This window comes from Neolamprologus multifasciatus, chromosome 19 (genome assembly GCF_963576455.1).
Source record: "Neolamprologus multifasciatus chromosome 19, fNeoMul1.2, whole genome shotgun sequence".
NCBI lineage: Eukaryota > Metazoa > Chordata > Actinopteri > Cichliformes > Cichlidae > Neolamprologus > Neolamprologus multifasciatus.
Window position 1 is genome coordinate 23311485 of NC_140457.1, and position 16866 is coordinate 23328350.

The window sequence follows — 16866 nt, forward strand, 5'->3', positions numbered from 1 at the left end:
GAGAGTATCAGAAGTACACTTGCCACACTGGGAGGTCAGAGCAGGGTCCTGGTCGGGGTCAGTTGAGGTCAAAGTTTAATGTTTGAATCAAGCATCTCCCCGAGCTCCGTGGGTGTGTTCGGAGATGGTTTCCATCAGCTGAGACGTCTTCTTTCTTTGAACTCTTTGAAACTCTGTTTCAGGTCAGATGTGCCGTAAACGTGTTCGTTGTCCAGATGTTTAGCTGTTCGTGCGGGCATTCATTTGTCTCGTTGCTAATCAAGTGATGAGTTTTTTTGTAAAAGAAGAAGAACATTGATGAATTTAAGCAGGAAAAGAAAAAAAAGTTCTCACACTACATTTTCAGTTCTTGCAAAAACGTTTGTTTTTCATGCGTTTGCTCAGATTTTTCGAGTTTTACCTTTTTTCCGATTTCCCACATTCACAAAGTGTTTTCCGAGTACCGGTCTGCCCCCCTCCTCCTCAAAGTCTTTGGGAAATCGTGAGTGATTTGACTTTCCAGAAAGTGGCACTAAATCAGCATGCTGTATAAGAAATTACTACTACTCGACTACTCGCTCTATTAGGAACACTCGAGTAAGAAGCTGTGACGTATGAATTCAAAGCTCTCAAAGCTGTGCTGTAATCAGATTGGTTCCTCCGCGTTGTTCGGGGAAGGGTGATTATGTTGTTTAGTAGGCCCGCACACACACACACACACACACACTCCGCAGACATCCTGGCCGTTGTGGGGCGAGCTTCTTACACTTGTCTGTTGAATTGAAACTAGGCCAGTTCGTCTTTGGAATTACAATTACCGTGGACCAAACCCCGGTCCTATTCTGAGGCTGAAGGGATGAAGGCGAGGTGGGGGGTGATGATGAGGGTGTGAAAGGAGCAAAGACGATTGGGCGCTGCCAGGATACCCTGTATGTACAGTAGCTTCCGATGCTCGTTAGCGCAACTGAGTAGAGGGCCAGCCACCGAGGAGGGATGAGGTGGAGGAGGAAGGGAGGGTGAAGGCTGGCACAGGCCGGGGCGGGATGTTTAGAGGCAACGTCTATCTTTAACTTGATGTTCGAGGCTCTTTTGAGAAGGCGCGGCTCAGGCTCACAGAAGAATAGAGGCAACAAGCTGGGGGAAACCTCACCCCTCTCTCTCCTCTCTTTCCCCCCTTCCTCCTTGATCTCCACCGAGCCATCCCTCCTTTCTCTCCGGTCTCCTCCTGGCAGGCTTCTCCACAACGGTGTGAGGTTGTCAGGCTGGCCAAGATTAGGGGCATTGTCCGAAGGTATTTACATCCGGCCAAACCATATTAAAGAGAGATTAGCGGTTCTGCAGCACATTTCGAAAAAAGGGAAAAAGCAAAGTGTGGGGGGAGCTTTTCTAAGATGAGCAGGATTTACAATTGGCATAGCTGTGAAATGGAGGGAAGAGAAATGCACTCTTTATGGCGAGGGGAGGTGATGGTTGTTGTTGCTGTTGGGGGTGGTTTGTGGGGTGGGGTAGGGGTTCCGCAGATCCTGTTTGAAGGTCATGTGATGCTGGCTCGTCTGGTGGGGGTGTTGAGTTTGCCAAACGGTTGGCAGCCGGTCTGGATTTACAACATAGGAAGCAGAAGTAAAAGAATCTGTTGGCGGGACACAGTGAGCAGACGGGCTGCTGTGGAGGACATCATGGTCCGAACCAAGCTGTCCGTCTGCGTTCAGCTAGCTCTTTGGGAAATATCTTTAGTGTAATTTAGTGTAACTAAGTAACTTTATTTTATTAATCTTAGTGTTTATGATTTCTTTATCATGGCTGATAATTTAAAAAGTGAGAACAGTGCACGTAAAGCATCTGGCGGAGTCACAGCGAGCATGCGTCGTGCGTATTTCCTCCTGCACGCCCGACCCAGACAGGACCTTAGCCTAAATAAAAGTGATTAAAAGTGATCATATTAGTGTGATTTGCTTACTGAAGATGTGTTTTTATAAATGTCTGTCTGTTGTTTGACCTGTCCAGGATCTGCAGATTAAAATTAGCTAGTAGCTAAATTTTGATACAATGCATCTTTTCTCTGAGGAGATTATGAAAATCTCCTGCTGAACAAATTGAAAACATGTCCTGATTCTGATCTGGGCTGACCACATCTCAGGAGGAAGAGCGAGTCGTCCACTCATGGTGGTTCATTCCCTGGCTGCTCCAGCCTGCATGCCAAAGTATCCCCGGGCAAGAAACTGAACCCCAAGTTGCTCTGTGATGTGTTCATCAGAGCTTGGATGTGTGTGAATGTTGGATAGAAAGCGCTTAGGCATAGAAAAAACTGCTTGTATGATTGTGTGTGAATGAGGGATCTTGAGTCTTAGAGTAGAAAACCATTTTCCTAACATTGCTCGTGCATATGTGTGAAAACAACTTAAGATTCAGCAAAAGTCATTCTCTGTGTAAAATCCTAAAACCTGTTTGTTGCCCTGTGTTGAATTAGTGATGTATTTGCTTAAAAAGACGAAGTCCGGCCTTTTTCTGCAGTAGAAGCAAACAACTAATTACCTTCTTTAAAAGACCATTTGCTGCTAAATTGTTTGCTGCTGGTTTAGCATCGGCACGCTCCGCACATGTTGGAAACATGGCCTTGTTGTGTTATTAGCTGTAGTGAGGAGGAGGAGGAAAAAGAGGGCGCTTGATAAAGATGAACGTCTCCCCGGCCCATCTGGAATCCATCACTTTCAAGAGCAGTTTAGGAGCAGATATGGTCTGAAAAAGTATGTGCTCCTGCTTTTGTACCAGACTCAATAAAAGTACCTGTTAAGCCCTCCTTCCCCGAAGAAAGCGAGTCCTGTTATCGGTCACCATTTACGATCCCTCTTGCCTCTTTGAACCAGTTTGGATTCTGCCTTATGTAAAACAGCCCGACTGAAGCAGCTTCGTAAATCAACCCGGACCATCATCAGCAGGAAGTTAGGAAGGGTACTTAAACAACCAAACTTTTTAAGGATTAGTCTCTCAGCGCTGAACGATGAAACTCGACGTGTTCGCCTCCTTCAGAGCAGAAAATGAATTCATCAGAATGCAGCATCGTGATGCATCAGCGTACTTGTTTACCGACGGATGTGAACTTCAGAAAATGCTCTCTTCACTCTGAATGTGTCAAGAAGGATACGTATCCGGAAACATCCCACCCAAATACAGAACGTAATATAAAACCGCATCTTAAGGATTCTTGCTCGACTCGACCCTGCTTGATCTTCCTCTTTTCCCCCCATCGCTCAGACGTTGGTGTCAAAAGCTTCGATTTAGGGGGGAAAATCTGATCTAGACATGTAAACAAATATAGCGAAAACAGGGTGGCAGACCACAGAAACAGGAAAGCCCAGGGATGCACATGCACGCACTGAGAAGGCAGAGAGGAGCGTGCCTTATTCAAGACTGCACAGTTTTTTATATTTGTGATGTTGGCCTGCATTTGTTCACATCTCTATCAAAACCTCGTGTTCTTTCTCCGAGCGAAAAACCTTCGAGATCTGCTGACAACTTGAGAATTTCCCTTAAAAAGTCCTGATATGTCAGCGGCCACGGCGACAGCTTCTCGGTCTGGTCTACGCTCCTTCCTGTTCCTCGGGATCCGTCGCTCAGTCCTTCAGTGTGTGCGCTCGAGCGGGAGAAAGACAGGCGTGGAAAGGTTCCCCCACATAAAGAGGCCTTTTCATCGAGAAGTTTGTAGAGGATAAATAAACCTCTTCAGAGGCGCAGAAAAAGATGGGGTCTGTGAGCGGCACGTTAGCGGACGGCGCGCGGTCCTATCTCAAAGACAGACTTTATATTATTCTGAAGGGCTATTTGTTATGATATTGAGCCGAGAGGGTTAGAAGGGCCAGGAGGGCAGGGGTCTCTTGATTTATGGAGTGACTGTCCAGCCTGTACTGCACAAATACACGCACGCATATCAGAGCCCACATCCACTCTAGCACACACACTCAAAAAACACACATCACACATTGCTTCCAGCTGGCTGCAGGTTCTGTTGGGAGATTTCCCCCCTCAAACACACACACACACGGCAGGAAGATCTAGATCAGGGGTGTCAAACACCAGGACCCAGAATCGTCCCTGCAAAGACGTCCAACTGGAGAGCTTTGATAAATGTGAAAGAAGGCACTCATTTTCGACATTTAACTGTATTTTCGTAACTTTTACAGCTTTATCTTTACCGATAAAGACCTCCCATATGACCATTCATGCGATACCAAAGATTACACTGCGTATCTATTGGATACACACAGTTTAAGAGTCGTGCTGACAGATTTCTTACTACAGCATTTATCATTTAAAAAAACTGAGGTGTGCTGTTGAAATTGCACTTCTTTTTCTTGTATTTAAGGTATCTCAGTGATCGACTGTGTTGTTAAACTTCTTTACACTGACAGAAAGGGGAGTTTCACTGAGGATCAAAGTGGTCTGTATGTGAAATGAGTTTGTCCCCGACCCCTGATCTAGACTGGATGCTGTCAGAAGGACAGTTGTGCTCTGGATGAATCGCCTCTGGTTTGATGATTTTCCCTGCGTTTTCATCAGAACTCATGTTTAATATCTAAGTTTATTTTGAAAGTCTGCATTATGATTTTTTTCAAAGTAGCTAATTATTCTTTGGTCTGAGTAGCGCTGTAGTTCCCCGGCTCCTGCTAAGCTTCCTGTGGTCTTTCAAGGACTCATTTCAGATTATTAGGCCTCACTCTTTCAGATGCAGGGAACCACGTGAGACGCTGTGGCCGAGTTTTATTTCATTCTGCTGAATGAAATGAATCAAACTACCTTTGATTCGTTTTTTATCTTAACTTGTATGCAGGAAAAAAGTGCCCGAGCAACACCCTGCTTCACATTTAGTCACTTCCATAAGCACCCACCCGGACGCTGCCTATTAAAACCCCATTCCTCCACAGCTAGGCACACAGCAGCCGGATTTTTTTTTTCTTTAGGTGATCAGCTGCTAATTAAGGAACATTTCTCTGTGACTCACCACCACGAGCACATTTTATTGCCGCTCAAAGAGCCGTCTCTTGTCAGTGTGATCAAACACATCACGTCACGTAGGAGAAGTTTCACTTGAAAGGTGCAGCATGGAGACCCGGGTCTCCACCCAAGCTCACCGGCTGGTACATCTGTCCTGAGAGGTTGCGCAGCCGGCACGGCGTGAGGCTTTTTCAAACCAAAAATCCACTTTTTATTCAAAGCACTTTCCAAATCTGCATTTCAAAGTGCAGGATCTGAGAAAGAAACAGATATTTGGTCATTGATGGTGACTAAGAAAAGGGTTCTTTGCTCCTTTGTGCAACTGAATCAATCTGAAAAATTGAGGGTTTTTTCCTCCCTTAACGTCCAAGAAGTATATTTTTTCTTTGTTTTGCTCTTTCTGTAAATTGCATTTGTTTAGCCTCTGGTGGTGTAAACATCCAAGTGGTGTGCAAATGTTTGTCCTATCCATTTTCCCCAGGATCAAAGTGAAAAAGCAAAAAAGTATTGTTTTGCGAGCTGGATCACATGAACGCCTCGCCTCGCTATTAACAAATCCTAATTAAATAAACTTTACTGCTTAATCCAGATTTCTCTCCACTAAGGCCATAGCCTAGAGTAGATTTGTACACATTATGAATATTACCAGTTTTCTGGAAAGAAGGGCAACTTTGTGGCATGTTTTAAACCTGTAAGCTAATATTGGCCAATCCTTTTGTATATATATCAAAACTTTAGCACATAAAAGTGAGACTCTTTGAATGGTTGCACATTATTGTGTGCAAGGAATAAAAAATGGTTCTAAACCAAGTCAGTGCCTCATACAAAGAAACACTTCTAGCTGCTGCTGCTGCTCATTCAGAGCTGCCATACGAGGTTGTGCTTGAGCACTCGCCTTCCATAAAGCACGAGTGAGCTATGAGTCTCTGGAGATTATTATATCTATGTCATAAACCCAAATTTCCCATGTTTTAAGACTTGGAGATATTCTGTGGCCTGTATTCTGCGTTTGTTCCATAGCCATTCATTCATTCATTCATGCTGGGCTTGGATTTATGCGTTCGGCCCTGTTGCCTCAGTGTTTTTCTTCTCCTGAATGGACCTTTTTTTTTGTTTGAACAAAAAGCATTGTAAATACGGCTGTCAAAGCCAGAGGCTACGCAGAGAACTGCACAGCGGCGTTCAGCACATTGACTTAATATCTCCAGGATTTTTTAATGGGTCGATGGATGCAATAAAACACACAAATCATCTGTCCCGTTCATTTTATTTATGATCCGCGCTACATGGGAGAAATGCGTTGGGCTTGTTAACTCCACCACATTTATCTAATGGCTGAAGTTGCTTTGTGCGTTACTTGTTTACGTTTAATATCAGGGTGCTCCAGAGGGCTGCGTTCACGATCGCTGCTTGAGTAACACCGTTGCCCTTTTAGCGGGTCAACAGTGGGTGTATTTGCCATCGTAAATCACGCTCTTAACACACCTCATTCACTGTTTCCCATGGGTGGGTGGGTGTGCACTTGTGCGAGCAAACAAGTGTGCGTTGTGTACTCTGTTGCCTGAGCAGCTCATTCGAAGACTTTTACAGTGGCTACATTCCCGCGTGTGTGAAAGCGTCTGTGACGTCCTCGTAAGTGTCCTAAATGTGTGTGTTTTTTAAAGTGTGTTTGCTTAAATAAGCTAGTAAATAAACCAGTGGGCGCATAAGGCCATCTTTCTTGTGTCTCTGCGATGGGTGATGACGTGTGATTAAGTTCAGAATAAGAAGACATCTCTAATGAGGGGACTGCGGGAGACGCGAGGGGAGCCAGAGTTTGTTTATCCAGACGTGTCCCTCCATGTCTCCACCGTCCTCCAGTGGAGGCTGGCATCCTTAGCGAGGCTTGTAAACATGTTGATTTTTCCTTGGCTCTAACCAAGCTGGCTCACGGAGCTCGCGGAGTAAATGAGCTGGTGTTCGACCCGGGCCAGCTGAGGAGGAGGCATGGAGACGAGGGAGGGAGGGAGGGGTGAGGGTGGGGAGGTCATTTCCACACAGATCTGCATACTCGACAATTAAAAAAAAAGTTGCACTTTTTCGACTTCCGGGGTCAGATTACTTAATTCTGCTACTTTATTGCTTTTTTGAAGGTTGATATGGGCAGAGGTGCTTTATTATCAGATTGTTTTTTGACTTAGATGTGAGGCTAAATACTGACCCCGTTAATGAAGTTGATTCCATTTAGCGACATATTAAAAATTTCTTCTTACATAAACCATTTCCTTCTTTTTTGGTTTGCAGACCCTGTATCCAGCGAGACGGCCTTCCTGGAGGACTATGTTCTGGGCATCGGGGAAACTCTGGATATGTCATGTGACCCGGAAGAGCAGGAAGACCACACGGAGCCTATTGTGTGGTTCAAAGACGGCGCTGGACTTGTGCCTTGCAACCGGATACGGTTGGGCCAGAGGATGCTCCGCATCATCAATGTGTCGTATGACGACTCCGGGGTCTACTCGTGCCGGCTCGCCCGGAGCAACACGCTGCTCAGCAACTACACCATCAGGGTGACAGGTGAGAGCGTGGGGAAAGTGTGTAGAAAAGACAAAAGTTGTTGAGTATCTGAAAACTTTGAGTAGGGGCATCTAGCCATATATTTAAATGCAAAAGTGGAAGGCAGATACGTTAACTGTTGAGCTTTAAATAGGATACGAGACCCACAATATTTTTAAGATAGTTGAGTTACTAGCAGAGCTCCAGCAGAAACAGGCGCTTTGGCTGCACCTCGCAGAGCTCTCTGAAATCCGACCTGTCTCGGTTGTTCTGCCTGTCTGACAGACAAACCGAGTCTCAAAGTTTTTTCTATCAATAAATATACTCAAACAGTTACAGTAGCGCTGTCTCTACGTGACAGCTGTTTATAGAGAAACACTGAAAACGTAGCTCAGGAGGAAATTTCTATTATTTGCTACTCCTGCTCAGTTTCAGCTCCATGTCATCTGCCTGCCAAGCTGCACACACACACACACACACCAACACACACACAAGCACATATCCAGCATACCGGTACAGGCTTTCACCAGCTAACACCCAGCCAAGCTTCACACAGATTCCCACCTCCTGATGCACAGTCAAAGGTGAAATTCATTATGCGGCGAGGGGATGGGAAACATTTTAAACAAGTGTGCGATGCAAGCGGAGCTCTAATAGGAATGCTTGTGTAGGGGGTGGGGGAGGCTCTGTGTGTGTGTGTGTGTGTGTGTGTGTGTGTGTGTGTGTGTGTGTGTGTGTGTGTGTGTGTGTGTGCTTAAAAGTGGAGCCACATTTACCCGTAAAACTCATGGACACCAACTGAGCCTGTTATTGACAACTAATTAGAAAGCAATTAGCTTGAAACATTTCATCATTGAAAGCAGATGGGTGGCAAGAAATGAGAGAGTTCACTCTCAGCTCACTCACCCCACCTCCTCTCACACACACACACACACACACACACACACGGATGCATTTGTTTGGCAGAAAACTGGGAAGAAAATGGGCATTTTTACTGATCAGAGGTGGGAAGGTTCTCCTCCCGGATCTTCGTATCAGCTCCAAACTGCACACCAGGACACTGTGCAAACACAGTGCCTTCATCAGTGACTTAAAAGGAAGAATAAGAGGCGTTCTCCTTTAAAATCTGACTTTTTTGGTCTTTAAAGAAGTTGATAAATAAAGAGAGATAATTGAAGCTGGTTCCACCTCCACTTAACATGTCTCAGGTGTTGCACATGTCTGACATTTCATATTGTTTCGGCTCTCCATGCATGTTTAAATTACTCAAGAAGCCAGACTTCTTCCAGTATGCGTTGCAATATCCTCTTTCCCCCCCCCCTTATACCGCTGATTCTCCTCCCTCTACTTTAAACATAGAGCCTCCGTTTTATCTAAAACACACATGGACTATTGTGTTTTCCCTCAAATATTTGAGCAAGGTGTCAGAAATTTAGGGGCGGTATCAGATTTAGCACTTGGACAGCTTCCAGGCAGCAGAAAGGGGCCAAATCTCACTGTACACACACAGCACACATGCAACAAGTACAACTACAAACTGAGGTTTGTACAAAGGAGTACGTGAATTACTTATTGACAAAAATTCAGTTTTATTTATAAAGCGCTAAATCACAATAAGAGTTGCCTCAAGGTGATTTATACTGCAAGCTAAAGACCCTACAATAATACACAGAAAACCCCAAGAATCTGGTAACCACCTATGAGTAGGCACTAGGCGAAAGTGGGAAGGAAAAACCCTTTTAACAGCCACAGGCAGCAACTGCCTGTGGCTGTTGGGGGTGATGGGCATGACAAAAGACTTATGACTAATGTTTAAATGGTTTAAGATTTAATGTGTTTAAGAAACACATAAACAAGTGAAATATGATTTACATATCTGGGTGTAGAGCAGTTTTAGCAGACAAAAACTGCTAAAAGTTTAATAGCAAATAACAACGGCTAAAGATGAGCATTTGCACCCATAGACTATGAAGGATGAAGTGGCCTAAACCTGACTTCTTTCTCAAAGCCTGCATGGAGCACATCCTCTAGTTAAAAAGAAAAAGACTCGCTTGATTTGCGATCCAAGTGAACATTTCTCTTACGAGTTTATGGACTCCATCACTTGTTTCAAGTGCTGTTTAATATAGCGTTAACAAAATATGATCCAAATACAGTAAAATAGACAATAAACTGGGATTTACGATGTGGATATTTTGTCGGTCAACCTTTTCCATGTGATGTCTGATTCCACATAACAAGATGGCAGCTGTCAAAATGTTATGGTGGTTACGTCCATCCTTTATGTCCAGTCTATGGCTACACTGTATGCTAACTGTATGCTAAAGCTAAACTAATCCTTTCATTTATTGAGCCGGAAGGCTTTAGAGCTTTATCAGTGCACTAAAATACATGTGCCTGCTTTTCTCTATTATTTCTCTCTTTTATTCCAAAGTTTTCTATTATGTCATTCATTTTGACAACCACTATAGTGTGTTAAATACTTGGTTTACTGATACAGTGCTGGCACCCATCTGATCCGTCAGTCAACTGTAACTGCTGCCTTTGCTTCTAAGGTGCAAAACACTAGCAGAGTGGAGTTGTGGGCTGATGTGTCCAATAATAGAAACAAAACCTGCTAGTTCCAGGAGCAGTTGGAGTTGTCGAGGTAACAGCTGGCTCTCATTAACCAGACCCGTGGAGCTGAACCAGAAAACGTTGAGGTCACATCGAAAATAATTACAGCAGCGGAGTGAAAACGTGTGATACAGCAAACCTAAACAAGATGGAGAGCAAGATGGAAAGTAATTTGGCGTAAACCGGCGCGCTAACCGTTAGCAAGAGTTAGGGTCAGTGTGTGTTGCAGAGATAGCTAGAAAGAATAGTTTTTGTGCGTGTATCAGCACATGTGCGCACGCTCTTGTGCAAGTGCGTGTCAGCGACACTAATGACCCTCTTATTTGTGCCGTCTGTGGAAATGTTTGGATTGCAATATCTGAGAGAGCTGCCACGCTACAGAGAACTGTGGGCTCATTCATGAGTTTCTGAATGAACAGCTTTAATATGCATTCATGCATCTGTGTGTGTGTGTGTCTTTGTGCTTGTTTGTCTATTCGTGCTTGGTTGTGAACACCCCCTTTTCCCTTTATCTCCCTCTTGTTGCATAAAATACATTCTGGTCTGCAAACTTTCCACATGTAATTTCCTTCTCATCCAATAGGCAAAATAGTTCAAGGAGTTGTATAAGAAAAGACACTGCATTATGTGTTTTCTCATATAACTGCTGTATTTTTTAAAATGAGTTATTGCTCATTTATATTATTTTAAATGAAATAATTTCATTTCAGCCATAAATTAATAATTAATTAAACTCTTTTTTTTGTATTTTCTTTCGTCAGATTCTCTGTCGTCTGGTGATGATGAAGATTACGATGAAGACCCTGAAGGTGCAGGTAATGAAAATGGTGAATTCTTTTCTTAAACCACATTTCACAGTCAGAAAGTATGATACGTCTGTCATCAGGAAATGCAGTATTGTGCAAGAGTGTTGAACCAGTCCTCATCTATTTATAGTTTGCAAGGAAAATGGTAAATGGGTACAGCGAGTTCTTGAAACATGTTCAAACATATGTGGAAACACAGAACATAGGTCAACAATAGAGTTTGTAGAATGACAGCTTAAGTCAATATTTATTATGAACACCTTTACTCTGCAATGCTGATTGAACTCTCTTAGTCAAGCTTTCTTTAAGCAGTCTTCATAAATAGTTCTCCAGGGTTCTTCAAGGACATTTAAGGTTCTTCAAGGTTCTTTCTTTTGTTCTGTTCTCTGTAAAGATGATCCCACACTGCTTCAGTAATGCTGAGATCAATAACTGATAGGAGTCTACTGTGTGTTTTTATATTCAGACATGTTTTTATTGGATTGGCAGTGTGTTTGGGTTCATTGTCATGCTGAAAATGAAACTGTTGCAATTCAGACACTTTTCAGATTGCACTGCATGGTGAGTCAAAACCTGATGGTACTTTTCTGCTTTTAAAGCTCCATCAATTTTGACAAGATCTCCAACAGCACTGGTTGAAATGCAGCCCCAAACATGACAGAGCCTCCGCCGTGCTTTAGCTCTACACATTCATTGTTATCCCTCTGTCCTCACCTGCTCCATATATATGATGTAAATTTGAACCGAAAAGTTTTAAATTTGGATTCGTCACACCATGAGACCTGTTGCCACCGAATGCCAGTAAAGTTCTTGTGTAATTTGCCATACCTCAGTTTTTTCCTCTGTTTCCTTCTGTAAAAATTCAATTTTATTAAATTTTATTTATACAGCGCCAAATCACAACAACAGTTCCCTCAAGGCACTTTATATTGTAAGGTAGACCCTACAATAATACATACAGAGATAAACCCAACAATCAAATGACCCCCTATGAACAAGCACTTTGGCAACAGTGGGAAGGAAAAACTCCCTTTTAACAGGAAGAAACCTCCAGCAGAACCCGGCTCATTGAGAGAAGAGAAGGAAGACAGGATGAAAGACATGCTGTGGAAGAGAGCCAGAGATTAATAACAAGTGTGATTCAATGCAGAGATGTCTATTAGCACATAGTGAGTGAGAAAGGTGACTAAAGAAGAAATACTCAATGCATCATGGGAATCCCCCAGCAACCAAAAATGGCATCAGGAACCATTTCTGATGAGGCTTGGAGGAACTGAAGGGCCAAATGCATCTTTAAGGTCCTGTGTCAGATATTTATAAAGTTATAAATTCCCTATGTCGTACATAAATGAGCTCTTCATATTATTTACACCACACTTGCACTTTTATCCTCAGAAGTTAATGTGCAGTTTACAATTTAAGCTCATTTCATTTGTCATAGTGATAAAAGAGTTCATCTGCAGGAGCAACAGCACGTCCCCACAAAGTCGCTTTTATGGGCCACTGTGTGACTACAAATGGATTTATGCAGGCGATTAGACTTGTACGAGCGTAATCAGAGTTGTATATCTGTAATTGACATTATATGGCTCTTATAATCGCTCGCATTAAACCTTCCCCCACAAGCACAAAACTAAATGCCACTGTCGCACAGATCAAAGGCCGCTGTTTCTCCAGCAGGTAACAGCCCCTCTCACTGCTCTTTTGTGATGTGAGCTGTTTTGGCATTCAGAGACCTGCGGAGTTCAGGTGTAGGTGAACAAAGAATGAAGAGGGATGGCTTTCACTGGCTGCACACACTTTACACGCTCTATTCTGTCAGCTAGCATGACTCCAGAGAGACAGAAAGCACCTCCACCCCTCTCGGCAAGCTCTCGGCCAGCCAGACGCCACACTGTGCTGCCTTTGTTGTACCATACGGAGCGAGACAGCAGAAGGTGAGGTGCAGACAGTTAGAGACGAATCTAAAAAGTGAGAGGAAAGAGTTGATGGAACTACAGTAATAAAGGGAAGACAATGGGATATAAGTGAAGGGTAAAAGATAGAGTGTAGGATGCGGAGACGAAAAAAGGGGGAGTCAGCAGACTGTATAAAAGTGAAAACCAGCCCAAAACATGCTAACGATGTCAAACAGACCATGATATGTTGAACCAACTCCCAGTCCACCCTTAACCACTCAACAAAATTGGTGCCAAAAGCAAAATGCGCAACTGCTTCAGTGACATCGACAGGCGCACGCCCAGCCGAAATCAAAGCCCCTTTGTGAAAGTCGCTACAAAGATCCAACCAAATCAAACGTCATCACACTCAGCTCAAACTAAAATAAAACTGAAGCTGAGGCAATGATTGTGGGAGATACTGCCGCTCCTGAAACTCTCAGTGCCCCGTGGTTATCATTAACAGTTCACCCAATCGTTTGTTATCCAGCTACAACGATTGCATGGCGAGAGACGGATCGGGAAGGGGAGATGAACTGGTGTTCAAGAGAAACTATAAATTTTAAATTTTCTAAAATCATGTGAAAAACAAGCAAAGCTATTCCACGGAAATATAAATAAGATAAGATAAGATAAGACTTTATTGATCCCACAACGGGAAAATTTTTGCGTCACCTCAGCTCAGGTGCAGATATCAGAAGGAAATACAAAAATACAAATAAGTACAATCAATGAAAAACAGTAAGATAATACACTATATACAATGGTAGCATACACAGTATGTGATTATGGATATAGTTGGAAATATGGAAGACATAAACTATATAGCTTGGAAGGTCATGGAAGGTCCATTATGCATGAAGTGGTGACCGTGGATGTTCACAGTGTCCAGTGACTTATGACATATAAATGTGGCCACTCCAGAACCGTATCTGTAACCGGAAGGTCGCTGGTTCGATCCCCGGGCTTTCTGTCCTGGTCGTTGTGTCCTTGGGCAAGACACTTTACCCTACCGCCTACTGGTGTTGGCCAGAGGGGCCAATGGCGCAGCCTCGCCTCTGTCAGTCTGCCCCAGGGCAGCTGTGGCTACAACCGTAGCTTGCTTCCACCAGTGTGTGAGTGCGAGAGTGAATGAATAGTGGAATTGTAAAGCGCTCTGGGTGCCTTGAAAAGCGCTATATAAATCCAATGCGATGAATGCGAATTGAGTGTGTGAGTCAGCTTACAAATGTTTTACTTCTGTCAATATCAACATTTAAACTGTTCAACCTACTCAATATGTGTGAGAGACTCAAACCAAATATTGCTTCGTTTTCATGTTTGACTTTTAATCTTTCAGACTTGATTCAGTTCGACTTAAACTAGAATTGATTTAATTGATTGCTTTTATCCAGAGAGATAGAAAAAATGAACAAAATAAATACTTTTTCTTAAAGAAAACTTGCTGATGCGGTCTTTGTAGTGCAGGCCGCTTTGGAAAAGCTTGCTAACAGCTTCAGCGTAAAATCTCTGAATGCACAGCTTCACGTCACAGTGAAAGCCTGCAGTGTGTTTTTTCTAAACAGGCCGAAGTGGCAGAGGCGGTAACAGCTTACGGCAGACATCCTGAATGCCAGTAAATAGCCTCAGACTGCCAGACTTAATCTCTGAAAGTAAGTCTACCTCATGACATATAAGGCTCTGATTTCCTGACCAAAAGGAGAGGGATTAGCCCGGAAACTTTAAACCCCTATCGCCGCTTAATGTCCGCAAAGCCAATGCTAATTAGCCAGCTGTAGCAGGAAGGAGCCATGTGACAAACCACACAACCAGACAGAGTCCCCGAAAGAAGATCCGCATCTACAAGCTGAGCAGACGATAACGGATATGTGGAGATGGTGGAAATGTTGGGGTATTAATGAGAAAAGAGGGCGCAGGAAACAAGGAAAGCAGGTCGCATTAACCTGACCACTTTAAGAAAAAGTTTCCAGCTGGGGAACTAAAATATTTACTGAGTAATTATTCATCAATGAGAGTTGCATTGTTGCTGTCAGTAGGCTTCTTTTGTTAGCCTCAGCAGCATTTTGAGATATTGAGAGTGAACAAAGGTATCAGGGAAACAGGTGGCCTCCTCCGTGCAACACATGTCTAAATTAATTAGCGGTACCTTTGCAGCTGAAACAGCGTGGTGTGCATTGTTTTCAACATGTATTTCTGTGTTTGTCATCTTTGCAATTTTATGGTCTTGGAGACACAAATTTAGCAGAAACCAACACAGAGGCTTGATTCATTTGCCAGGTGCTCATATGAGAGGTTTTCTCAATAGGATGTGGATGTAGTCACGCAGTTTTGCAGGTGGATTTGAGAACAAGCTGAAGGTTTATTCAAGGACGAGTGCGGTCCGACCCACGAGTTAAGAGCGCTTGAAGTGGGGAGGAAGAGGCCCTACCTGTATGATGACCTACATGATCTTTAGAGCGTGGCCCTAAAGAAAACTGTTGGAGAGCCAAGGTGGTTTCAAGGACTTTGCTGTCTGTGGACTATTTTTGCAGTCACAAAACTTGTGTAAAGTGACCAGAGCGATGCCAACTTCAGCAATGAGAGCGCAAGAACCTACCACTCGAATCTCTCAGACCTGACGTTTGATCTCTCAAAATATGCGTAAAAACTTGAAAAAACATTTTAAAATGGAGTGCCCTGAAGATGCTGCGCTGACAGATGGGCAATTTTTGAACAGCCGTCCGCCCTCACACGATGAATGCGAATTGAGTGTGTGAGTATTTTTTGCAGCATGGAAAGCAGCGAACACACTCGGAGCCTGTGCGAACTAAAAGGGCAGCGTGTATGTGAGCGAGGGTGGGAGGGTTAATCTGTGCTGTGCTGTGCTCCTGAGCTATGCAGCCTCCTTGTTTACCCTGGCAGGAGAGCAGAGAGCTGGACGCCGGGCCACGCTACGCTGCTCCACAGCCGCCATTCCTCCTGCTCTGTTTGCCTTGAGTCCCCGCAGGCCCTCCAGGGCAGTGTGCCTTCAAAGAGCCCCAGTGTAATCTGTAATGAAATCTGCCTGTGTGCTCGCAGGCGTCAGTGAGGGCAAATTATACAATTACACAATTAGACCCCCCTTTTTTTTCCCAGATCGGTGTCTGAGCGCTGAAGAGGCTTGTGCCGTGGCGATCAGCGCTGCGCTGTGTCGTGCTCCAGCTAATTGCTGTTGTACTCAACATAGCTGATAGAGGAGCCACAGTCGTGCTTCTCCAACCTGCAGCACAGATCCATGAGCCAGAAAGACGTGAGCGCAGGGCTGCAGGGGGCTGTATGGCAGTCGGTTGTAATGTGTATGGAACACTTGCAAAGGCAAGGCATAATCTAAGCAAAGCCAAAAAAGCAGAATTTAATCTTATTCTTTTTGTTAACACAATCAGCACTCAGGGAGTGCGTAGCTCTGCTACATTTGCAAGATATCCGTCCTTTAACTAAGAAGTTCATGAGAAAATCTTGAAAATTCCAATTCAGTTCAGTTTTATTTAGGCGCTTTATATTGTAGACCCCAACAATCATAGGAACCCCTATGAGCAGGCACTTGGCGACAGTGGGAAGGAAAAACTTGCTTTTAGCAGGAAGGAACCTGCAACAGAACCAGGCCCATCGAGGGGCATGGGGAATGGTTGGGGGTGAGTCAGACATTAATAATGACTAATAATGAAATGTAGAGCGGTGTATAAACACAAAGTGGAAAACAGGTGAGTGAAGGAGACTCACAGCATCATGAGAAGCAGCCTAGGCCTATTGCAGCGTAACTTAAGGGAGGATTCTGGGTCACCATATCCACCCTAATTAAAAAAGCAATATAATAATAATAATAATAATAATAATAGGGGAAATCCCAGCTCCAGACCAAAAAGTGGACGGTCTTCCTATGTTAGCTTGTGCTTTTTGCACAATATTTTGCACCATATCACTGAGTTTGAGTCTTACCTTAAGGTTGATTGTGGAAGGCTTTTTCCACTGCAGCCGCAATGGGGAAG

The 16866-nt window shown here is 43.8% G+C and overlaps 1 protein-coding gene across 7 annotated transcripts in view; it reads left to right on the forward strand.

Moving 5' to 3' along the window:
• fgfr3 (fibroblast growth factor receptor 3) overlaps nucleotides 1-16866 on the forward strand; it is a 65947-nt gene that overhangs the window by 15517 nt on the left and 33564 nt on the right. For 6 of the 7 annotated variants that reach the window (XM_085142568.1, XM_085142572.1, XM_085142569.1 and 3 more), the window contains exons 3-4: nucleotides 7252-7524; nucleotides 10881-10946. In XM_085142568.1, coding sequence (XP_084998694.1) covers nucleotides 7252-7524; nucleotides 10881-10946 — 339 coding nt within the window. The remainder of the gene's footprint in view (nucleotides 1-7251; nucleotides 7525-10880; nucleotides 10947-16866) is intronic. The other variant, XM_085142574.1, reaches the window with a different exon arrangement.